The sequence below is a fragment of the Protopterus annectens genome, chromosome 6.part0 (assembly GCF_019279795.1).
Source record: "Protopterus annectens isolate FY-2018-M chromosome 6.part0, PAN1.0, whole genome shotgun sequence".
In the NCBI taxonomy this organism is placed as follows: domain Eukaryota; kingdom Metazoa; phylum Chordata; order Ceratodontiformes; family Protopteridae; genus Protopterus; species Protopterus annectens.
This window is the reverse complement of record NC_056737.1, coordinates 11,977,679-12,003,388: the sequence shown is the minus strand read 5'-3', so window position 1 is coordinate 12,003,388 and position 25,710 is coordinate 11,977,679. Positions and strand designations below refer to the sequence as shown.

Sequence of the window (25,710 nt, the reverse complement as noted above, 5' to 3'; positions counted from 1 at the left end):
GTTCAGTAACTCAAACCTTCACAGCTGCTACATTCCTGCTTCCTGATGGCAAACTCTAGGAGCCCAAGAACACTAAGGGCATCTCACATAAACTCTGTAAGTGAGCAATAATGCCAAAAAAAAAACTGCAATGATGCAGGGAGCAAGTAAACTAGTTTTATACTCAACCAAGACGGACAGTATGGCTTAATATAGAATTGTTCATGTTTCTTTAAAGAAAAAGGCAAGCAGGCAGTAATTATGTCACATGATACTTTATTACTAACTGTATTCCATTTTCCAATGATACAAATAAGAATAATGCACTGAAAAAATGTACAGAAATTCACCATCATCAAGGTATGAGACATCTTCCCCCACCAAATAAAGGTTGTAGTGCACATGTACACAAGAGGCTACATATTCTCTGCACTGACCAGCAATGGATGAGGAAAAGGGCTTACAAACACTCTTTGTACCAAATGCATCCGCTTTATGTTTTCATCTGAGTAACCAATTTAAATTACTTGTAAACAAAATGACAATGTAGTTGAGTAACTTATCTCAAACACTCTTTGTACCAAATGCATCCGCTTAATGTTTTCCTCTGAGTAACCTGTAATTTAAATTACTTGTAAACAAAATGACAATGTAGTTGAGTAACTTATCTTGAACACTTGTATTTTAACTGTCCAGTGATTCTATAGCAGCTACAAACATCACTGTCAAAAGTGCCCTTACAGTGAAATCAAGCAGTCATTTTCAACTGTATGGACATTAATTCTTCCTTGCCATCTTGAAATTTAGTTTCCAGTGAATACACCCTAATTTACTCCATGAAAAATACATCAGAAAGTATGAGGCAATACAGATTTGCCTGCTGCAAAACATACAGCAAGAAAGATCTACTGCTCTAAGTTTACAGTTGAAAATATTAGCAGAAAAGGCTGGCAGTTCATATAAATCAAAAATCAAAACAAGCACTTAAGAAAAATTGTGTGTCATGTAGCTGAGTGATGGATGTTAGCACTAAGAACGGACAGCAAACTCATAAGCAGCAGAACTTACTTAAAAATTGCACCAATCTGCATGTGACCTTCACATCAAGGACAACTAGTTAAGGACAGTGTACTCCTCTGAAGATCAGAGTCTCATACACAGACTCCCAGAAGGACTGCTGCCAATCAAGGCACTAAAGTTTCCATTTAACCTCGTGAATGACAAAGTTCTTATTTTACTGTTCAAACAACAGTGAATGTAGGCAGTTTCTTCAAAAGTGATAAATAGGAATCCATCTAAGGCCTCATGTCCGATCCCTATCAATGTGACCGCTTTGATGAAAGTAATGGCACATCAAATATATTAATTCTTCAAGAAGCTTCACACTTATTACAATCTATAGAGAAATATAAAGTGAACTTAAATAATCACATACCTTGCTTACTGTGCAGCTAAACTATTTTGGTGAAGGGCTGAACTGATTTTGTGGACTTCATAATTTGTTTAATTTTATAGACATGAGGCATATGTTTTTAACACAAAACAGTTAAAAGATTTAGGCAACTAAGTAACAATGCCTACAGATTAGCAACTTCCTCTACTCTGGCCATAGCTAGACAGTACTCAACAGTTATAAAATGAAATAAGGACAGAAATGAGCGAATCAAATACTGTTTTAAGGGCTCGTGCAAATGCCAAAGCTGAAGCACTACCACAGCCACAGTCCAATGCTATTTTGGTATTTTCACAATTCACTGCATTAAAAACATTATGCTTAAGACTTCTCAACTAGTCATATGATTTTTATTTACATCCTTTCTACAACTTCCTAAAAAAATGAATATGCAAGAGATCTATGATAGTAGGGAAAATATCCAGCTGGGTGGAAGACAAAGACGATCTACGACAAACAGGAATATTCTCAAAAAATAAGCAACACATTCTTAATCTTAACTGTAGTGTAGCCTTAAAGTGCTTTTCTTAATAGTGTTTCTATGTTAAATCTGTGTAAGACATAACTGACAGACGCCTATTTCTTCCTTTGGCCACACTGCAATCTTCAGTTGTATATGTCTGTTCATAGCCAGTGTGTACCGTGTTACCCATAATGCACCTGCTAGTGAACAGTGGTAATTCAAAGTGTATGTCATAACACTATCGTCTCTATTGCCAGCTTCCCACACTGTTTCAAGACCACAATTAGAAGGCAACAAGAGTTTCTCCATATGGATTTGGTAATACGCAAATGTGTGAATGTTTGCAAATGGAAAGTTTAGGCAAAATACATTTTTTGAGAATCAAAGTAAAGTAGGTTATACTTTACATTAAAAAGTTGAACTTGCTCATAATTGATATGTAATGTCTGTCTATTTTTAAATTGGAAATGTAAATGCTAGAGAGGAAAATGTTCAGATCCCATCTATACTAATTATCTTTCTTCTGCACAATACAAACAAATGATAGAATAGTTAAGACTTCATGATTTTTCCTTGAATACTCCTTAAGTTTCCTTGAAAGACAGTTAATACTTTTTACAGACATATATTGTTATTATACACAATAGTTCAACAATTAACAGACTGTTAAAACATGGACAAAAACATTCTACAAATATGTAAACAAAATGTGCTATTTCTAAGGAGATGAGTTAAGCTCACTGAAGCTTGCATATATGAACAAAGATTTCACCTCTCTATAACAAGACATTTACTCAATTTCCAGTAGAAGGTCATCACCCTCCAAATGCATATTAGGTTTGATGTAAACCTTTTTGACTATACCAGAGAGGGGTGAATTTACAACAGTTTCCATCTTCATGGCACTTAGGACACAGAGTTGTTGGCCTTTCTCAATTTTATCTCCTGCTTTCACCTTGATGTCCACCACTTGCCCTGGCATCGGTGCACCAATCTGGCCTTTCACATCCTTCAGAGCTTTGGGATGAAAATGCATCTCCTGGAAACAAACAGAAGATCACTGTCAAATCATGTCATGAACAACAAACCTGTGATTTATTGCCAAAGTAATAACACTGCAAAATGCAAAAAATATCTTCAGAAGATTCACAGAGCTTACAACAAAATGGAATGCTGTATCAGAACAGGATCTCTTGTAGAGGGCACCAGTACATGCCTTTTCAAGTGGTGGTTGCAAATGTTACTAGAGCTTATAGGCAATAAATGCTAAATTATTGATGTCTGCAGTATATGCATGCCACTGGTACAGGGTAACTTTAGAACCCTATCTATTAACAGCATATGACACAAACTGAGCATTTTTCAGAGGTGATTTTACCTGCCCTGATAAATTCTCATATGTCTATACACATTCGAGCAGTTCAAAGCATATTTTCCTATGTTCAGATAGTTCAAGTAAAAAATGGGCAGACTGACAGATTTGTTTAAATTTCACATGATACCTTGGGTATAAAGGCAGTGTTTGTCCAAAGGATAACTCGCTCCTTATGGAAAAATAAAATAAGGAGACTTCACAAACCAAGCCTTAAGTTCCTAATTGTTTTTTCTTGCTGGGGTTACAGCTACAAAAATGCCCTTCATTGCACAATCTTGAGCTCAATCTTGGATGTCAGTTCAAAGGGATGAAAAGTTAATGTTTCCAGCACAAAATTCAAGTCCCAAGGTGGAACAGAATACTTGAAAGAAGGTCTGATCTGTAAAGTTCCATTAAAAAAGGTCTTACACGCTTTTAAATGTGGCACAGAAGAGCTGCAATACTTAGTGAAAACTAAAATGGCATCTAGATGAACCTTAGAGGATGAGTAATAGAGCCACGTCAAAGATATTAGACAAATAGGTTCACAGGTTAAGTACTAGGATAGGCAGCCATTGGTGGCCATTTTAAGCCTAGCCCATTCCCCTTAAACTAGAAGTCAGAATCAAACCATGTACTTTGTACCTGTGAGTTGAAGAACTTAACTATTACTGAAAACCCTTCTCCACCAAAATAATCCAAGATAGCTGGGGCTGGGAACAAAAAAATAACCAGCATCTTGGAAACAGCCCAGACCACAAACCTACACCACTTGCTCTTCCATGTTTTTCTGACAAACAGCTTCTTACTCTAGGTGAATAACCATCATGACCAACCATTGATTAAACTGCAGAAGCCATGCAGTTAAGCCTGATATAGTAAAAGTTCAGGTTAGGTTCACCAGATGGGTAAGTAAGTAGGGTCCTGAGGAGTACCACAACAAAGGCTGTTTGAGGAAATGAAGTAATTGCAGGAGAAAACATACATGTCTATATGTAACTGTATAAAACTGCTACTGTTAACTCTTCTGTATCTATCCACATGTGGAGCTTTTCTCCCTGGGCCTCCCGCTGAAAATGGACCTGTGTCCAGTTGGACTATCCCGGTTAACAAATGTGCAATAAAATAAATAAAATAAATAAAAATGTCAAGGAAAAAAGATGGATATGACAACTACTCTGCATTTCTGTTTTGTTAAGAAGTTGGCTATGAGGGAGAAAGGAAGGAAAGGCTATGAGAGTCCTGTTTGAAACCTCCAAACTTCCTGATCCCTGAGTCACTTCCCTGGAGTGGGGATTAATCAGCAGAATTTGCTGGAATTGGTTTTGGTTGGGAATGGAAGGAGACTGCAGCAAGGCTTCACCCAGCAACAGATCTTCTAAGTCAATGTAATGCTGACAGATCATTTGTTCAGCACCAGAAGGAACCTGCTGACCCCATCCAAAAGGGAGATGGCTTTGCAAACAAAATACTTTGCATCAGAATCAGAAAGTGCTTGAAGGACATAGTCCACTTCAATTCCCTCATCACTTCTCAACATATGGGATAACAGTTATGCATCGTGCCACAGCCATACTGCCATACTGCATAACATATGGGAACCTGAGCTAGGGAGCTATGATAAGCATGCAAAGCGAGGAAGACTGTTCACAGTAAAGGTGCTGATGGGCATATTGGCCCCATGCCTTGGACTGTCTGCCCTTGACAATGCCCACTCTACCTCAGGCCTAAGCTGACCATGGTGATAGTCAACTCTGGGAAAGGGAGGTGAAAAGGACTGCCTAGAAAAAGACTGAGGGTGACATCCACTAGCTGTCAACAAATTCAACAATATATTCATGAATACTTTGAATAATCCCTGCCCTACCAGAAATAAGAGTAAAAAAATACTCACCCCCCAGGTGTCTCATTCTACAAGAATTCTCATGCAAAATCATGACAAAGCATAGAACCAATGGCACAAAGATAGAGCCCCTCAAACCTTACATCTATACAAGGAGTTGCACAACCTCACTCAAAAGCAAATTCACCTTGACAAAAAAAAATATTACTCTGATCCACAAGAGAATTATAAAAAGATCCAAAGAAATTCTGAAGCTCAATTAAGAAAATTTTTCAACCTGTGTCTCCTTCCTCACCAAACCCCTTTCTGGATTTATCCCTCCTCAGAAACAGCTACCGAATTTAACACTTTCTTCACTGGCATCATAGTCCCTTTTACTCCGCAGATCTCCCCCAACAATTTAATCTACCTGAAAATTCTATTAGTCCTGAGCTCCATACCTTCAACTTCCAATCTGCCTCTACATCATATGTTAAACACTTACTAAAGAAACTAAAACTCTGTTCTCCTTCTACTGACTACATCCCTGCTGAGTAACTTAAGTTCACTGCAGACTCTATAGCATACCTAATCTCCGTTCTCATGAACAGATCTATTCAAGGCTCCCATGTCCCTGTCCTGTGGGGAAAAAAATGAATTACACCCCTCCATAAAGGAAGTAACTCGGCTGAAATATCTAACCTTAGTCCAGCTGCCAATCCCCAACCCCCCTTTCTAAGATCCTGGAAAAGTATATTCATAAGCAACTCCTTAAGTACCCCTTAAGTACCAAAATGATCTCCTAACACCAACACAACATGATTTCTGACCAGGCTATAGCACAACTACAGCTCTCCTCAGCTTTTCTGACACCATTAATAAAGCTAGAGACCAAGAAACATTTATATCTTCTGTTTTTTTTTTTGATAATCAAAAGCCCTTGTCACAGTATCACATCAGAAACTTCGGACTCAAATGTCCTCTCTGGGACTTTCCAAACCAACTCTTTCATGGTTCTCTAACTACCTATTAGAAAAATATCAAGCTGTCAAATGGCTCTCTTCTTTCTCTCTTTCTCCTAGTTACAATGGGTGCTCCTTAAGGCTCTATTCTTGGCCCTCTACTCTAATATTTTCATCAATAACCTACATAACTCCTCTCAGCAAGCTTGCCTTATTCAGTATGCATATTATTCACCTCTCATCTGCTCATTTGACAGCCCAGTAAAACTACAATTTATGACATAAAATGCCTTCAACTCAGTCAAGCTGTGGCTACATCAAAGCCAACTTTTACTTAATTCCAAAAAGACTAAACTACTATGTTTTCCAAAGTCCCTTGCCAATGCTAAAGTAACTTCCACATTATCTCTTTAAACAATCCCTCTATTGAAGTAGTTACCCATACCAAATTTCTTGGAGACACCATACATAACAAAGTTTTTTTAAACACCTTTACTGAATTATCACTTGTTGTGACATAGGTAAATTTACAGTTACACAAAATAATCAAACCGTATTAACAAATTAGCATTAAACATTACATTTCACATATATTGCTTTATATCATATAACATAAGCAGCATTACATAAATTATTCAATTCTTGCCCTTTTTTAAACAAAAAACATCTTTATTAAACCATCACTTATGAGTAATCATACATTTATATAAATGAAAACAAACCACACCGACAAAATCCTGTTTGCAAGCATTTTACATCAAAAACTGACACTCCCAGCTGCAAACATTATACATCACTTATAATCTAACCCAATCACTTTCAGTCAAACATTACATAGCTCATTTAAGTCGTGCCTTCTTTTAAACCTCATTCCTCCCCTGTATGTATGGTTCCCACAATTCCCATTCTTTTCCTAAGCAGGTTGCTCCTACCTTTCTCTAAAGATTTCAATTCCACTTGTTTTATCTCTGTTACTATATTCACTACTTCTAATATAGTTGGTTTAGATTTTGATTTCCATTTTCTAGTAATTGCTTTTTTTGCAGCCACCATAATTAGACCCAAAGTTTGATCTTTACATACAAAACTGTATAAAAATAATCAAAAGCTAGGTCTACTATACTGAGCAAATAAAATCCTTACTCCTAGTAGAATCACCCTAGCTAACACTTACTTTTCCCCTCTCTTCTCTAGGGCTCATCTATTTTGACTAACATCCATATCTCTCTTAAATCACAACTGGAGCAATGCTATAATAAGACAGCTAAATCTGTAGCTAACCTACCACAGAAAGTTCATTTTTCCTCTGCATTACATGTTCTCAACTGGTTGCAACTCCCACATCAACTAGCCCATATGCAACTTCTCCTAACCCATAAAATACTATATAATGCTTCTATCTCCTTAATACTTCATCACTATCTCCCAAATCACACTCTGCTCAAGACAAAAATCTGCTTGAAATCTATAAACAAAAAACAGTATGCTGCAAAGTTTATACTCACCCTGCATATTTAAACTGTGGAACTCTTTCCCAAATTCAATCAGGACTATATGCAATCACCATGTATTTAAGTACTCTCTCAAAGAAATTCTCACTAGCTCATGAGTCTGCCCATGTACCTCACCTGTATGGTCTGCATTAGCAATTACTTTATATTCTTACTACCCTAACCTCTCATCATACTATCTACACCTTTCAACACCTGACATATCTGTACTCTTAGGGTGGGCTTGCATCATTTTATTTTTATTTCCTAGCATAGCAGACTATTGTCATATTTGACATTTTTTATTTTACTTTATTTTTAATCCTATGTATTCCACTATCAAACTGCAAGTACATATTTTTTATTTACATTTGTACTAGTGTTTTATTTGATGCTATTTAACTCTCTGGAGCTTTTCTCCCCAGGCCTCCACTGAAAATATATTTTTATTACACAGTCGGATTTCCCTGCAAACAAATGTTAATCAATCAATCAATAAAAAGATAAAATTTGTAGGCTCTTAAATTTTTCACTTGATCCAATAAGCAGCTTGAAGTTTGGGACTACTGAGTTCTAAGGCTCCACCATAAAACTCTCATGGGATAACTTGCACAAGAAATCAGGAGCAAGTGGTTGATATAAGACCTGCACTTTTAGAGAAAGGGCTGCTGGAACTGAATCTAACTACAGAATGTGAAAGATTGTCCGTTGCAGAAGAGATTATCTCCAGTGGAAGTCTGGCTTTGCAAAACAAAGGGACAGCATACATCCAATATTTGTGAAGGGGTTCTATTGGTTTGAATGACATGGAGGTCATTTGACATCTGTTTAATCAACTGCATTGGGTTGATTATATAGAAAGTCACCAAGTGTGCAAGATCAACAATCCCCATGTAGGAGAATATTCTCTTTCCCTGGGGATTGTACGATCTTGGAGAACATATATATAATTAATGGAGGGTATGGGGGGCTTGCCCCCTGTAAAAACAATGTTTTAAAGTTGCAAGGACCTTGATGCATGCGTACAAGGCAGTTGAAGTTTCAGTTTGACAGAGTGGTTCACCTTCAGGATGTTGATATATGTGTTAGTCGACCAACTGAAGGTAAACTCAGTAAAGGTATGCAAAGGTAGCACCCGGGACTTATAAGTATTCAATGTTATGCCTAGGAACTGGAGCAACTGCAACAAGGATTCCTGTGCTGAGACTAAATACTCCACAGTCTGTGCAGTGAGAAGCCTGTCACAAAGATGGGGACATTCTGACTTCTTGAAGTTTCTGATTCACTGAAGCAATGCTGTGTTTCTGGTGAACACCCTAGTGGATGAGGAGAAGTCAAAAGGCAGGATTCAAAAGTGTAAACAGTTAGCTCTGCCTGGACGCAAAGAAGACTCCTCCACTCTCTTGCTATTTTGACAAGCAAGTGAGCATCTTGGAAGTCTAAAGAGCACAGCCAGTCTCTTCTTGACAGAGAGACAATAAATAACAGCACTGTGACCTTTTATAACTCTTGAAATGTGCCCAAGGTAGCCTTCTTTGGGAACTAAAAATAATCTGGCACAATATTTGGACCCTTTTTGATCTGGTGAACCTTTTGACTTACTCTTTTACAAAGGAGGTTTAACAACTTTATTAAAGCTACACACGTTAGATGACTGGGACATCTGGAAGAAGAACAAAGTGCATCTTGGGAGGAGAAAGCAGAGGGATTTTGCATCCTCAGAGTACATAGGCTCACATGCATCTGTCCCATCTTATGGTCATCTACTCAGACAGATGGGCAAGTGATCCCTATATTGTCTTCAGAGATTCTGCTTCAGACACTGAACTGCAGTATTCCTGGTTGTTCAGAGAGATTTCCCCCCAGCGGTTGGCCCTTCTGGAAGCTGACATTACTACAGTAGTTCATTCAGGACCACTGGCCTTTCTGCTGCTCCTGGCTCTTCTTATACTTCAACTGGCACGGACTCTTCCAAATCTACACAAAAGGATGTTGGGGATCTGAAAGTGAATGTCAAAGATACAAGGGTCTTTCCTTCCATCTCACTGTTAGCATGTCACCCCTGACCACAGGCCAAAGCACTCAGGTGTCACTAATTGAGATATTAAGTTTCCTGCAGAATTTATATATTAGTCATTTCCGCTCGAATCACCAGCATAATCCTACTCAGGGTTATATGGGGGAACCTAAATCTCATCTACATACTCAAGGGGAAGAAGGCAGAGAAACTAACAAGAAACATCAGACTGGCAAAGTGCACAAGTGTGAATACACACACAAACACATATACCCACACAATTAAGGGCAATCTGGAAAACTGCCACTTGATTCTTTAGAATGTTGGAGGGAATTGGAGCACCCAGCAAAAATCCCATGTACTAAACAGAATGAGCAGACTGCATGCAGAAAGCATGCTAAAGGACAGACAAACTGCTAACCACTGTACCACTTTGTTACGCTATTTTTATTCAGAGCTTCCATGCGCCTGACTTGGACAGCTGTGACTATAAGACCTTGGATTGCATCCAACACCATCTGTGGATCTACAAAAGCTGATACAAGCATTTTTTTCTTTTTGCACTTGCACTATATCTCAGTGTTATTTAACAGTTCTGTGTTGTATTCATTGATTTGGTTGAATCTATCACATTTTTCAGCCTGCACTTTTTAAAGAAATGCAAACTATTTGTCACTGTACTGTTCTTAGTTCATTGTAACAATATTCTGACAATTCCTAACCTCCTCTGATACTTCAAAAGCTGTTCCGAGTTTGCCAAAATATTTCTAAGTTTTGCAAAGTTTTTCTGTGTCTGTAGAAGTTCTACATTTCTGCACATTTTTCTGTATTTAGGAATACTTCTTAAGGTTTGTGAACTTATTTCCAAGGATTCCTGATACTGCGTGAGTTCTGCCTTTTGTTGTAGAGCATTTTTTACTGCACTTGAACTCAAAACCAGTTTGTTTTACATTAAGAGGGTTTTACTCTGCACAGTAGTGGGAGCAGATGAGTCAACTCATCAGAGTTGGGAACTGCTGGCAGAAGGCTTATTAATCTGATTGGCCTGAGGGCTTAACTATGTAAAATTTTTCACCCTGCTGGTATTTTTGCATTTAGTAACACTTCTCAGGGTTTGTAAACTTATTTCCAAGGATTCCTAATACTGGAGGAGTTCTGTCTTTTGTTGTAAAGCATTTGTTACTGCACTTGAGCTCAACACCAGTTTGTTTTACATTAAGAGGGTTTATTCTGCACTCTGGTGGAAACAGAGGGCTGATTCAACCAATCCAAGCTGCGAACTGCTGGTGGAAGGCTTATTGTGTGTTTATCTGATTGGCATGAGGGCTTAACTGTTTAAAAGTCTTTCATCCTACTGGTACAAAATCCTCACATTTGCACAATGTGCAAATGCGGTTACCAGTGCCTTGTACATAAGAAAAACCTTTCCAGTTAATTTTCTACAGGAAACTCTCTCTCTATAGTCTCACATTGTTCACAGCTGCTTAAAGAGCTGCCAGTTTGCACACAGGGCAGCATCACTGAAGGTCAGCTAATGGTATACTACTAAACACTTTCACTTAGACATTTAAGTTTATTCCTTCCCATATTACATTTTTACTTCCCTCCCTTCTTTATGGTGCCCCTGTCCTAACTAACTTACAAACTTCTACCCTAAGAAAGAAGGAACAGTGCTACAACAAAGTTTGCAACAAATCCTAAATATCACACACACCACTGTAAACCACTCCTTGATTTAAACTGGCTTGAACTCCCCAACCAACTTGCCTTTATTCAGCTACCCATCTTGCACAACCTTATTTTCAAGCCTACTGCCAGCTCTGCACTAGCCAATCTAGTCACACCTTACACACCACACCAATCCCGAAGATCAGAAGACAAAAATCTCTTATTTCAAAACCCATAAGAAAACAAGGTCACTCTCTGTAGTCATACTCTGTCTATATACTTTGGAATTCACTACCTCTAGCTACCAGGTCTATGCCTGGCCTAACCTATTTCAAAGCCTCTTTAAAAAATCATTTAAAAAATACATGGCTCTGCTCCTGCATAAAGCCTGCCTAATGCTCAGCTCTTCCTGTTCTTCCACATTTGTGTCACATTTCAATCCCTCATAGTCTGCAAGATCCTAAGGCTCTTCTAACTCCTCTGTTTCTACACCATATCCTTAAGCTACTGCTCAGGCTGCATTGTTTATATTGTTCTTAACTCTCTTATTATTGTACTGCATCACTAACATTCTGGCTATTATTTTCCTAACTAAAACTAACATTCTATTTTTCACGTACTATAAAAGTCAATATCACACATTGCACTACCTACATGCTATTTTTTGGACACTATCTACATCATGCGTGGTGAGAGTGACTATTATTGTCTATAATGTTTTAATGCTATAGAATTGTCGATGTGTAGTAAATATTGTAAAATTTTGTAAGATAGTTTATTTTCTTTCAACTTATTATTGTATAGTATTTCTAATGTCATGTGTATTGTATTGGACTATACTGTACTTGTATTGTACTGTATGTGCAGCTTTGCTCCCTGGGCATCTGCTGAAAATAGGTTCTGTAGACCCAGTCAGACCAGCCCGGTAAACAAATGTCAAATAAATAAGTAATAAATAAATCTTTTTTTTTCCAAATTAAATTTCAATTTCACAAGAAAAAGAAAATTTCTGCTTATTATAAACAATTAATACATGAAAGAGATAAAATAACAATGAAAATTTACCTAAGGTCAGATAACGCATATTATTTTGTAGATTACAAAGTTTACTACCTTAACATTGCATTTCAATACCTAATTCACTTTAAGCAAAAAGGGTAGATATTAATACTGTTAAAATAAACTTGTTGCATGACAGAAAAAATAGACATGGAATCTTGATTCTGTTCTATATCTGTCAAAGAAAACTATTTACAGTATTTACATATATTTACACTGGGTTGTCACTCGTTAGGGTATATTATGGTAAGAATTAGAGTCGAATGTACATGTGTTAATGGACGTTGATATGTCTAGTGCTCATACTGTAACTTCTTTATATTATGTTGTACATAATCTCAGTTTTGTGCTTGAGGAAGGACTAAGTTTGAATTGAGTTGAGGGTAGTAAAAAAAAAATAAAGTACTATATACTAGATTAGCTTAGATTTAAGATAGAATTTTTATAAGTTTTTCCCAATATTTTCTGAAATAGGTCAGTTTCTTTTTGCTCACCGTTTTTAATTTGTTGGCCAAAACATATTGGATAGCTATATTTTTGAATTCTGACCAGGAGATTTTAGCTCTGTCAAGCCAGGTAAGAGTTATGTAGGATTTGAGCAATTCACTTACTGTTACTATAATATGTTTGGATTCTAGTGTGTAAGTATTGGGGAAAATATTTAAGACTGACACTTCCCATGACAGGGTGGATTTCATATAACCTGATTTCTCCAATTTCACTCTCAGACAGCATGGACCTTTTTGCAAGACCAGAAGATATGGAGAGTATCAGCAATTGTGTTGGGACATATGGGGCAAAAAGGTGAGAAACTGGAATCTATTTTATTTAGGAAAGATGGTGTATGGTAAGCATTATTATTAATCATGATTTGGGTATATATTAGTTTTTTAAAGGGTGTGAGTTTTGTGGTTATGTCTATCGCCGCTAGCTTTTGTTCGTTAGTTAAATTCACATTTTTGGTCATCCAGTAATTTGAGTATAAGATTTCATTTTGATATTTGGTTCAGGTGATTCATTTATAAGTGTTTGAAAGCATTTTAGTTTTTTGTAGTAGATAGGAGATAAGTTGTTGATAAAACTGAAATTCTTGTGGAGTTACGTTGATTCCTGATGTTTTTAGGTTTACTAAATATAGTATTTGTTTAATGATCAAGCGATATTTTTTACTTGCAGCCAAGTGCTCAACGATATAACCTAGGGGCTGATCTTTTATTTGATAGAAATCCCATACTGTACAGTTTTTAATATATGGATATTTTTCTAGATTTAGCATATTGTTATTTAATTTAATTTCAGGATTCATGTGTATTGGTTGTGCCATAATAAGGGAGTTCTTTATATTTAAAGAAGAGATAAGTATTTGAAAACATGTTACCTTATTAATTATTATCAGATGTATATTGAAGTTTCTTAAGTTTTTGCTACTAAGCAAAGGAATAGCCTTTGGGTTAACAATAGAGGTGCTTAAATTTTGGTAATAAATTTTTATCCAGAGAGGGTACCAGGAGGTATCAGAAGGCTCATATTGGGTTATGCGTACAATATGATTAGCACTGATAATATGATAATATGCCTGGAAATCAGGAAGACTTAAGCCCCCTTTTTCTTTGGGTAATGTTAGTTTTTTATAACTAATTCTAACGTTTTTCGGGTGCCACATAAATTTACTCAATGTTGTTTCCATTTTGGAGAGGAATTTGTTTGTCACGCATTGGCTAATAGCCTAAAATTGATACAGAATTTTTGGAAGTATATTCATTTTTATGATTGATGCCTTGGAAAGAAGAGAGAGAGATTTAACTTTTCCCATCTGGCCAAGTCTTTTGTAATTTTTGACCAAACTATGTACAGATTTTCTTTTATAGTTTCCTTATGCGGGTGGATAAATGTAACCCCCAAATATTTGAGTGAGTATCCTATTTTAATTTTTGAGTCTGGAAAGAAAATCTCCTTATGATTAAGAGGGTTTAGCGGGAATATTTTTGATTTACCTGTATTCATAGCACAGCTTGAGATTGCAGAAAACTTGTCAATAGAATTTTTGCCAAATCAGTAGAGGGATATTGAAAATAGATGTTGAGGTCGTCAGCAAAAGCCGTGTAATTGATTTGAACATCTGAAATATAAATAAAGTGGTTGAATGTTTTTTGACTTAATTTTAAAAGGAGAGCATCTAAGTATAGGTTAAAGAGATATGGGGAGAGCAGGCATCCTTGTCTGGTGCCGTTTATTATATGTATAGGGCATGAATTATTTTTATTTATATGTAATGTAGTGGTGGCATTATTATATAAGACTTTGGTCATGGCTATATACTCCTCAGGTAGAGTGAACCGTTTTAGTATTTTGAACAAGAAGTTTAGGTTAACTCTGTCAAAAGTTTTTTGCGCATCCACAGAGAGAGCATACTTCGGGGAAGTATCTTTGACTGCCATATTTATTATAGCTTCTATTGTTAATGTATTGTCCCAGACTTGTCTGCTATTCATAAAGCCTAGCTGTTCAGCAGATATGATAGAGGAGATTACTTTATTCATTCTGTGGGCCAATATTGTTGCCAATATCTTTATGTCCAGGTTGATTAATGTAATTGGACGGTAGTCGCTAGGGTTATTGCCAGGTGTATTTGGTTTTGGAATAAAGATCGTTTTAGACTTATTAATGTATAAATCTGTGATTCCAAATTTTATTATATGGTTGTAAACTTTGAGTAGGATTGGGACTAGCTGTTTCATGAATGATTTATAAAATTCTGGTGTGTAACCATCAGGGCCTGGGGACTTTCCTGATTTCAATTTATTGATAGCTAGGAGTATTTCTTCAGCAGTTATTGATGTTTTGAGAAGCTTTATCTGCGTGTCTGTTACTTGTGGGAAGTGCAGGTCATCTAAAAATTTGTTGGTTTCTATTTCATCTTCCAGAGGGTGTGGGCCATAGGTCTCCTGATAAATTTCTTCGAAAACTTTTATGATTTCCCCATCTGAGTTGAAATACTTATTTTTATGATTGATTTGTTTTATTGTGGAAGAAGGGGGGTCTATATTGATTATTCTGGCTAGAATTTCAGAGGGAGTTTGGGCCCATTCGGAATATTTGTGTAGAAGTCTAAGATCAGTAAGAGAGAGATGATTCAAATGTATTTCTTGTATTTGTTTTTGTACAGAAATGATCTGTTTTTTCCAGATCCGGGTCATGTTTAAGTTGCATTTGTAGTTCAAGTTTTTTTAATTTAAGTTCTAGGTTTTCAATGTGGGATTTAGCTTGCTTTTTGAGTATTGATGCTTTTTGTATTAGTATACCTCTAAGTGATGCCTTGGTTGCTGCCCATTATACGTCCAAGGGGATACTTAATATTTCTAGATTATTGTTGGTTTGTACAAGTAGTTCTTTTATTTCCTGACATAGTTCCCTGTTTTTCAAGAGGTTCTGATTTAGGGTCCAGTTTATTCCATATTGCTTACCTGTGTTTAGTTTGGTCTCATTTATTATTAGGTTGATTTTTGCATGTTCAGATAGGGTTTTGGGATCAGTGTGGAATTTTATATCAAATTTTTTGAAGTTTGTTGAGATTAAGAAAAAATCTATTCTGGACCAAGTTTTGTGGGGAGTTGAAAAAAAGCTGAATTTACTGATTCCAGATTCATGTCTGAAGAGTTCAAAAGGATCGAATAAATTAAAATCTTCTATTAGATCATTTATAAGATTTGTTAATTCGATAGGTCGTTTATTTTCTTTATTTGTTCTGTCTAGTTTAGGTCTGGTAGTCATATTCCAATCACCTCCTATTAAGTATAGATGGTTTGGAAATTTTTCTAGGATTGAGTATATATCATAAATGTACTCATTCTGGCGTATACAAGGACCGTAGACATTAAATATTAAAATGTTTCTATTGAAAGAAGGAAGGAAACATTCTAAATAACACCACCTGCCATTGGGGTCGCAATCGCTTGCTTTTATAGTACCATTGAAAGAATTTTTAACTATTATTGCTACCCCCTTAGATGCAGTATCATTTCCAGCTGCTATGATTGATTTTACACATTTCTTTTTTGCTTTCTTTACCTATTGAGCTGTAGTCATATGTGTTTCCTGAATAAGCGCTACATCAGCATCTGATTTATAAATTAGATGTAGAATTAGCTTTTTTTTCTATTATTCTGGAGACCTTTAACATTCCATGATTCCAGAAACATCATTTTGTCTTTACTACCATTTTATTACCATTTGGGTTTGAATGCTAATGCGGTAATTAAAGTGTATTTTAGATTTTCTGTATGAATGATAAATATGTTTAAGTATACAGTATGGAGAATGTAGTGAAATGTTGATGACAGTATAATGGTTAATGAGTGACAACCCACCCCTTGCAGACCCCACCCGTGCATATCCACGAAACTTCTTTTATCTGTAAGAGGTATTAAAAACATATATACAATCCCAACTATATTACAAAAACCTATTGTTATTCTAAGATCCATCAGACATTAGCACAATACTAGCTTCCTTGCCTGCATTTGCTTAAAAAAAAACAAAAAAAAAAAACTCAATTCAAAGGATGATATTAAGACCATTCACCCGATCAAGTAGTGTAAGAGAGTATTTAGATTTTATACAACACCTATTTTGTCCGCCCTGTTATAAAATTAGCAATCTATGTTTAATATGGTCAGTCAACTCTTAGGCAATGGATAATTCAGTGCACACCTTTTCTCTGTTTCCCTTCTTCCCTTCCCTTTCCCTTTCCCTTGGGCCCATCTACAGCAAAATCCAGGTAGTTTTTTTTAAATATTATTAGTGTAGGTATTGTCTACTATTAAACAAGATAACTATATTGTGATATAGCGTCTAAAGAGATACTGAAGTTATTTTATTCACTAAGAGATATTTCAAGGTACAACTTGAGAGAATCTTAATGTAGCTCTTGGATTATTTATTTCTATGCCATACTCTATTTCTGTTACATAGACGCCTTAAGATTATAAACTCATACCCCCAGTCAAGGCCTGCATTATACAAGCAAAGAAAGTTTCAAGAGAATATCAAAATCTTATAGCAAGGGACTTGCTTTACAGCTGCAGCGTGGGTCATTACAAAGAATCAAGTACAAACATGTCAAGGGAATTACAAATAGAAGGTTATTTGGTGAGATTTTATATTAAATAGTTCTGCTAGAGTTTCATGAGCTGTGAGATAATGATGTATTGTTTTTCACATCCATGGAGTGTCAGTATTGTTTCTGACATCTCTTAAATGTGTCATTATTCTCTTTCTTTTCCTTTATTTGCACCTTCTCCCTTTTTCCAATTTGCCCTCTGTGTTAATTATCTTCTTTTTAATTGAATTAGAGCATGGAGATATGGAGGACATCACTCGTCAGCCACAAAGAGCCAGACACTAATCATGAAATGCCTCATATCATCGTGACCATGATGCTACGCATTATATAAGAAACGACTGTCAGCCAGTGAAAGCCACGCCTTCCTGACTTCCAAAATGCTTCGCTTCACTATCAAGCTTAACAGAGGAGCAAATCTGTATTCGCTGTATTGTGAGAAGTCAGAGGAAAGGGAAACCTCGAGGACCAATCAGGACTCTCCACATGCTGCTCGACTATCGTACATAGGATCTGTGCAGATTCGAGGATAGAGGGCTTCGCCTCCTTCATTCATGCCAGGTATGCACTGCCTTATCAAAGTGTCTGGGATATTTTGTTTAATTAAATTTATACTGTGCTATTTCCACAGCTTTTTAGAAAAAAGGATAGGAAGAGAGAAAAGAAAAAGTATTGTTTGCTTGATTTCTGTCGTCCGGTAGCTTGGTAGTTAATTTGCTTTGCTAATAGTCTTTTTGGAGAATCTTGAAGATTTTTTGGTATCGCGTTAGTAATCCTGACATAGAAACATACTCAAAAATTACAGTCTAAGGCAGTGGAGTGGTTTTCAACCCAAACGTGCAAGTCTCTTTACCAGCGGAAACATTTATAATGTAGACCTCTCGGTTTCCAATAGTAATGTTAGTAGCTGCAGAAGTTGACAAACTAGGAAGATGAAAGCAAACATGCACCTGGAGTTAAAAAGAAACTTCTCTGTAACTGTAATTGTTGTCATTGTTTATTAAGTGTATTTGCTTTTAAAATCGCCAGGCTTAAGAGGGAAAGAACAACATTGTAATCAAAGAATAGATACAGGTGAACAGTTGCTTTTCCAATCTGTCGGCATTTTGTGTTAATTACAGTCGTAGATTTGTTTGTACTTTAAGCAAGTGGAGCTTGGTATCCAAAGTAGTTTAAGGAGACGCTATATTCCTCGTTGAAGTCCTTATGTAAATATTTTTCATGTGTGCGATGATTACATGATTTTTAACTTGTTGAAGTTCATTTTAGTATAAGGGAGTAGTATTATATTGTTATTGTCAAGCTGTTACTTAAGTCAGATTAATTAAAATATAATGTTTGAGTTAAGCTTCCGTTCTAGGTTGAATTCAACATTCTTAGGAAATGCGAAGCAGTTTTACTTACTTCTCTTTGTTCGCTTTCTTTTCCCATTTTTGCGCATTGTTTATAATGTGATGCAATATTTCCGGATCCGTTATTGTTTAGGCTGGTGTGAAAATTTACCTGGATGTAGTTTGCAGGATCAAAGGGTAGAATTTTAGTGTTTGCTTTGTAGACTAGGCCCAAGTATGGAGTTTTGAAACACTGAGTAAAATTTACATCTTGAACTGGTTTCTAGGATTATTTGTAACCTTAATACAGCATCAGTGTGTATCGAACAACCGTCGCTAGTCAAGATTCAACTGAAAGGTTGGCATTAAGCTGCATTTGAAGGTATTTCTTTAAAAATACTTGAAAATGTTGATTTGGCTTCTTGCACAGTTTTTGAGTAATTGACACTGTTTTGTTGAAAGCAGAGGGTCGCCGGATATTTCATTTGAAATTTAATATTTTTATTTAACAAGTAACTACAAAATGGAGATAGGACTTGTCTTGACTGCTTAATTGGAAGTGGGTAGATCTTGTGCTATCGTTATTCTGTAGCCATTCCATGTGATGCTTTTCTTCTTTTTGGCATTTACAATTATAGACTGTGCATGATCAGCATTTAGGATTCTAGCATGGACTTGTCTCGGAGTATCAGATATTTGGGCTTTCCTAAGTGCTCTGTGTATTCTCTCAATTTCAACCTTTTTAGATATATCTTTATTTTCCAGCACATTGTCAATGATTTCTTTTGCAATTCCAGGTAGCTGTGACTGATCATATTTCTCCGGTATTCCTCTAATTAAGATGTTATTTCGTCTAGCTCTTGCCTCCAGGTCAGTAATTTTCTGTTTCATTTCTGTGATGATGGCGTCTCTGTCTGAGGCCTCTTTTTGTAGTTCTTGTATCTTCATCTCATTATTTAGTGTTTTAACTTCATTTTGCTCTATTCTTGTCATCATATGTTCCAGATTGTTTCTGAATGCTGTTAGCTTTGTAGAGAATGTTTGTATTTCTGACTGAAGGGGGAGTAGAGCTTCTTTGAAGTCTTCTAGTGTGAATGGCTGATCATTTTTAGCTTTTTGAGTCTGTTTAGTTGCTTCAGATTGTAGTTTGTTTTTTGTCTTTTTGAAGAAACCTTTTTCTGGAGAGTTAATTAATTAGAGAGAGTCTAGTCTTAGTAGTTTGTTGTTCCATTTTGGTTAGAATGTTTTTTTCTTTGTTTACTTGATTAGGCAATTTTTGAAGATTGGTAGGCCAAAGCACATGTAACCAGGATCACCACTGTGCTATTGTGATTTGGAGATTTAATTCATCCAAGTAAGTTTTTTGGAAACTGAAGATCAGGTAAGTAAATTTACGAATCCCCTTATGTTCCTTTAAGCTTTTTGATTCAATTCGGAATAGTAGACACAAGTGATTTGGTTAGATTGATTTGTATTTTTGAGAACAGGCAGGAATGTGTGCTTCCTATCTGGCGGCCATCTTTGAATCACCAGTAATAAATAAATCTACTAAGGATCTGGAATAATGTCATCTCTGTTTCTGGCCTGGATATGGGCATCCTGAGGCAGTGTAGCAACTGCCTCATGTTCACTGACAACAACTTAATTTTAGAACAAACACTGTGTGAGACATGTAGATACTCAATGTCATTGGAGGCAAAGCTTTCACATACACACACGAAAAATGCAAACCAGGTTGTCAGCAATGCACCCAAAACACTCACTAAACAATACTAAAAAAATAAACACATAGACCCACATATGCAGAGGTGCTCACTTATAATCTAACCAAACATCCAAGACCTCCTAAAAGCATCTCTCAGTGGCCCTGCACACACTCAAAAAGGACAGCACCTCACATGACTCTGTTAATCATAGTAGCCATCTTCCAAGCCCATAATGCAACACACCACACAGCCAAACATTTTAGTTATTGGGGATTCCATTGTAAGACATATTGATGTCCCCCTTCCTTGGCTGAACAAGATCATCACAGTGAGCTGTCTGTCTACAGCCAGGATCCACCAGATCACGAATGCACTTATGTCTTTAAACCATAAGTACCAGTATGACACAGTCATAGTCCATGTGGGTGTAAATAACCTAAGATGTACCTCACTGGACTATATGAAGAGAGACATGATGGAGCTATCTGAATATGTATCCCAGGCTGGTATGAATCTAGCCTTGAGTAGCATCCTACCTTTATCAATGATGATGCCACGGTACCAGCAAAAAAATACTGACTTCAACAACTGACTTACTTTCTGGTGTCACAACAAGGGGATCCAAAATCTGTCAGTCTGGGGAGACAAGATCGACAAACCACAATGCTTTGCCAGAGATGGTTTGCAGTTGTCACCACATAGCTTCCGGATACTGGCAAAAACTCTCTCTCCACATAGTGCCTTTTTTAGGTTGTGACAAGCTGTTAAACCCTTCAACATAACAAAACTCACTCATGATATGCAAAGCTATGGAACGCATCATTATGGACCTAATAAACAAGGATATAGGGAATCTCCAAACTCTGGATCCCACACAGTTTGGTTTTGTGAAGGGTAGATCATGCCTGCTCATCTTGGTCGACTTCTATGAGTCAGTCACTAGAGCTGTGGATGAAGGCAAGGTGGTTCACAGAGCCTACCTTGATCTGGCCAAGGCCTTTGATACCTTTCCCCACTCAGGAATCATAGAAAAACTCATTAAGCTAGGCATCAACCCCTATATCACTAGGTGGGTTGCAAACTGGCTCACAGACAGAACCTACAGTGTGCAAGTAGCTGACTCCAAGTCAGACTGCTGACCAGTCACAAGTGGAGTCCCACAGGGTTCAGTCTTGGGTCTTCTCCTGTTTGGAATCTACTTCTTTGAAGTCCAGGCCAACACAAAGGGAATCTGGCTAATAAAGTTTGCAGACGATTGCATGCTGGAAGCTATTATTAACTCCTCAAGGGATGTTGACATCCTACAGAAAGGTCTCACTGAGACCAACGATTGGTGTCAGAACCATGGCCTTAAGCTCAATGACAAAATATGTGTCATCATTCCCTTTGGGAAAAACCCGGTTCCCATGAATTACCACATCGATGGTAGTCCACTGAACACAAAAGGCGTTCTAAGAGATCTGGGAACACAGGTTGACAGCAACCTCTCTTTCGACCACCACATTGCCACTGTGGTCAGAAAGTCCTTTTGTGTGGCACATCTCATTACTAAAGGTTTTGCATCCAGGAAAAAAGAGGTCATTGTCTCCCTCTACTCTTCCCTCATAAGGCCAATCATCAAGTACAATGCCCCATTTGGCATGCACCTCACTAGACACCTGCAACAACTGGAGAGGCCGCAAAAATACCTCACAGAGAGGATTCTAGGCCTTAAACACTTGTCCTATATGGACAGACTCACAAAACTCCAACTATTCTCTGTCTCATATCGCCTACTTAGAGGCAATCTCTGCTTGACTTACAAAGCCATGTCAGACCCAGCTCTGTTAGAAATGCTACATCTAAAGAAATCTCAATCCCTCCGCACCACATGCTCCAGAGACCTCAACCTCATTACCACAATCAACAGAACGTGCTGGAGGGACAGTTCATGACTCAGAGACTGCCCATGCTATGGAATAGACTACCCATACATGCCAGAGTACCTCACTGGCCCTCTTCAAGAGAAATCTTGATGAGTGGATGGAAAATAGAAAATTCACCGCAGGGATCACTCTAGTGGCTCTACTTGACGGGGAGGCACTGGGAACTAGGGTTGGGTGGCATGATGCCAGGGTAATCCTGTGGGCTAGGCTTGTAAAGGCTCCAGGGCCATTAGCCTATTACACACCTATGAACCTATGATTACCTAAAGGTAGTGCTGCTCAATGCTAGAAGTTTAAATAAAAAATTTGACTCCCTGAAAGCACTCCTCACCCTGGAGAATGCAGACGTGCTATCACAGAAACATGGTTCAGAACCATAGAAAGCACCCTGGCTATCAAAGGCTACAATGCCTTTCATACATTTTGACCTCCCTCAGCTCAGGATAAAACAAAGGGAGGAGCTATCTCAGTTGTTCACAAAGAACATGTACACTGCTAGACTGATCCAACAACATGACTCATTTAAGCTGCTCCATGCCCAACTAACCACAGGTGCTACCCACTATCATATCCTTGCTAGCCACCGATCCCCTAACATGAGTCTGGAAAACCAAACTGACTGGAATCTCTTAACATTCAGCCTAGCACCATACTTACAGGTGACTTCAACTACCCCTCCATAAGCTAGAAGTCTTACATGAACCCTAATTCACTTGCTGAGAGGTTTTTGGGCTTCATCAATGTAAACACCCTGCAGCAGCTAGTTGGCTCCCTAACTAGAGGTACAAATATCCTACACCTAGCACTCACAAACATGGGGGGATGCTGCTCCTTCCTGTGTATTAACTCCTCCCTGGTAAGATCTGACTATAAAATGATCTCCTTTACTATTAAAACTAACCTAGAACTCATAAACCTGTTAAGAACTTTGTGAAGGCCAATTAACTGACAACTTATTAAACTTCCAAGCCCCTCCAAACCTAGATGACACAGAGGCCTACTCTGAGCTGTACACAAAAGCACTGTACAAGCACATTCATAGCTGCATAGAGGAGGCAGTACCCGTCCAAGGGAAACCTGTGATTATTAGCAAAAATAAACCACCCTGGTAGACCCCTAGCATTAATAGGCTATTCAACAAAGGGGGAAAAATCCTCTGCAAAGCCAAGAAGGAACAAACAAAACAGTGCAAAAAGATCACTCACCAGTCTAAACAAACAAATTAGAGCACTAGTCAAATCTGCCAAAGAGCACATGAGGCAAAGATAGCCTCCCAGGTAAAAGATAACCATAAGGCTTTTTTTTTTTTTTTTAAATATGTTCATAACCTCAAGGGATTTTTTTTTTTTTAAATATGTTCATAACCTCAAGGGAATGCTCAGCAATATGCCAAGTTAATCATGAACAGCAACACCTACACCCAGCTTAAAAATATAGCAAACCCACTGCCTGACAAGTTCAGTTCAACCCCCCCCATCACCTACTACCACACCTAAAGAAATACTTGCAACCATCCCCTTACCAGTCATTACGAGGGTCAGGTCCTTACTGCACTCACTAAAGCAAAAAACATAGCCTCCTTGGGTCTCGACAACATTCAAGGATGTGCTTCTTAAAAAGCTTAAATCAGATTCCATCAGGGCCACTAGAAATTATAAGTTATGTACCCACAAAACCTGGCCATCTGTGTTGTCCAATTTCATTTTCCTCACTAATGGATTCAGATCTGATCCTTGGATCCAACTCAGCTGCATATGCCATAATTCAGATTGAGGTCTCGAGCTCCTCCCTCTACCCACAATGCCCCAATTCATCCCCACTGCCTCAAATCAAGTTTGCTGCCTAATCTCCCTATAGTTAAAGGGAAAAACAGGCATAGGCAGATAGAAAGACAGGGCTCAAACCTGGCACAGTACATTCCAAACACAGTCCAACAGGTTCTTCCAGAAGAAAAAAGGATGAGATGGATGGGAGGGAAATTGAGAAAGAATGAAAATGGATAACACAGATGACAAGTAATAGTGAGTACACAACTTTTAAATCTGATGTTGTCTTTCATTCTTCCTCACTAATTAAAAGTTATGTTCTTACCATAACTTGGCATCTGTGTTGTCCATTTTCATTCTTCCTCACTGACAGGTTACGAATCTGACCCTCGGATTCAATTCGGTTGCATTCCAAGACTTGGATTTGAATCTCGAGCTTCTCCCTCTACCCATAATGCTCCACACCACCCCAATTCCTCAGATCGAGTTTGCTGTCTTGCTGCCCACTGGATTATAGAGATAGGACAGACAGAAGAAAGACTGAGGCTCAAACCTGTAATGTGTGTGTTCCAAAATCATCCGAAGATCCTTCTAGGAATGTCAAGGCCAGGGGATGGCTGGGAGGGAAGGTGCTGAGGAAGAATGAAAATGGACAACACAGATGCCAAGTTATGGTAAGTACATAACTTTTAAATCTGATGTTGTCCTTTTCATTCTTTCTCACTGATGGGTCAGAGTTCCCATCTACATGATTCTTGTGAGGACCTCAACAAAGGATATGCTGAAGCACTGTTGAGCCAAAGGAAGCCCTGCTTCTGGAGACAATGTCCAATTTGGCATGTGCAACAAAGGTATGATTCTTTGACCACGTGGCTGCAGCGCAGATATCATCAATTGACAACCTAGATAAAAAAAGTAGATGAAGTAGCCATACATCTGATGGACTGGGCTCTAAGAGGATGAGGCAATTCCAAATCTTTTTGAGAATAAATCAATGAAATACAATCAGTAATCCATTTGGCCACAGTAATTTTGGAAACTGCCTGACGTAGGCAGTTAGGGGAGAAGGATACAAACAGCTGGTCAGACTTCCTGTACTGTTTTGTTCTGTGAACATAAAAACACAGTGGCTGTGAACGTCAAGAACGTGTAGCATATATTTTCACTTATTGGTAAAATTTGGAAAGAAGAGTGCAATCGAATGGCTTGATTAATATTAGTTTCCACTGCCACTTTAGGCATAAAGGAAGGGTTAGTTCAAAGAGATACCCTATCTCTATGGAAAATAACATAAAGAGGTCTAGCTGATAAGGCCTAGAGTTCAGATATTCTTCTTGGTGAAGTGATAGCCACCAAAAAGATGGTCTTGAAGAAGGAAATTTCATATTACAACTGTTTGCTGGTTCAAAGGGTTTCTGAGTCAACGCCTGTAGGATCATTGTGAGGTCCCAAGGAGGAGGGGGTCTTTTATGGGAGGTCTGAGGAGGAAGATTCCCTTCATAAAGGCTTTACATAGCTTAGACATTAACAGAGAAATGGATTAGTGTCCATCTTCAAAACTGGATATTGTTGCTAGCTGACGTTTAATAGTAGAAA

The 25,710-nt window shown here is 37.6% G+C and overlaps 1 protein-coding gene across 4 annotated transcripts in view; it reads right to left on the bottom strand.

Moving 5' to 3' along the window:
• Positions 1–238: 238 nt before the first annotated feature.
• Positions 239–25,710, bottom strand: part of PC (pyruvate carboxylase) — a 2,844,646-nt gene continuing 2,819,174 nt past the window's right edge. For all 4 annotated transcript variants that reach the window (XM_044073797.1, XM_044073795.1, XM_044073794.1 and 1 more), the window contains exon 21: positions 239–2,934. In XM_044073797.1, coding sequence (XP_043929732.1) covers positions 2,686–2,934 — 249 coding nt within the window. In that variant the 3' untranslated portion in view covers positions 239–2,685. The remainder of the gene's footprint in view (positions 2,935–25,710) is intronic.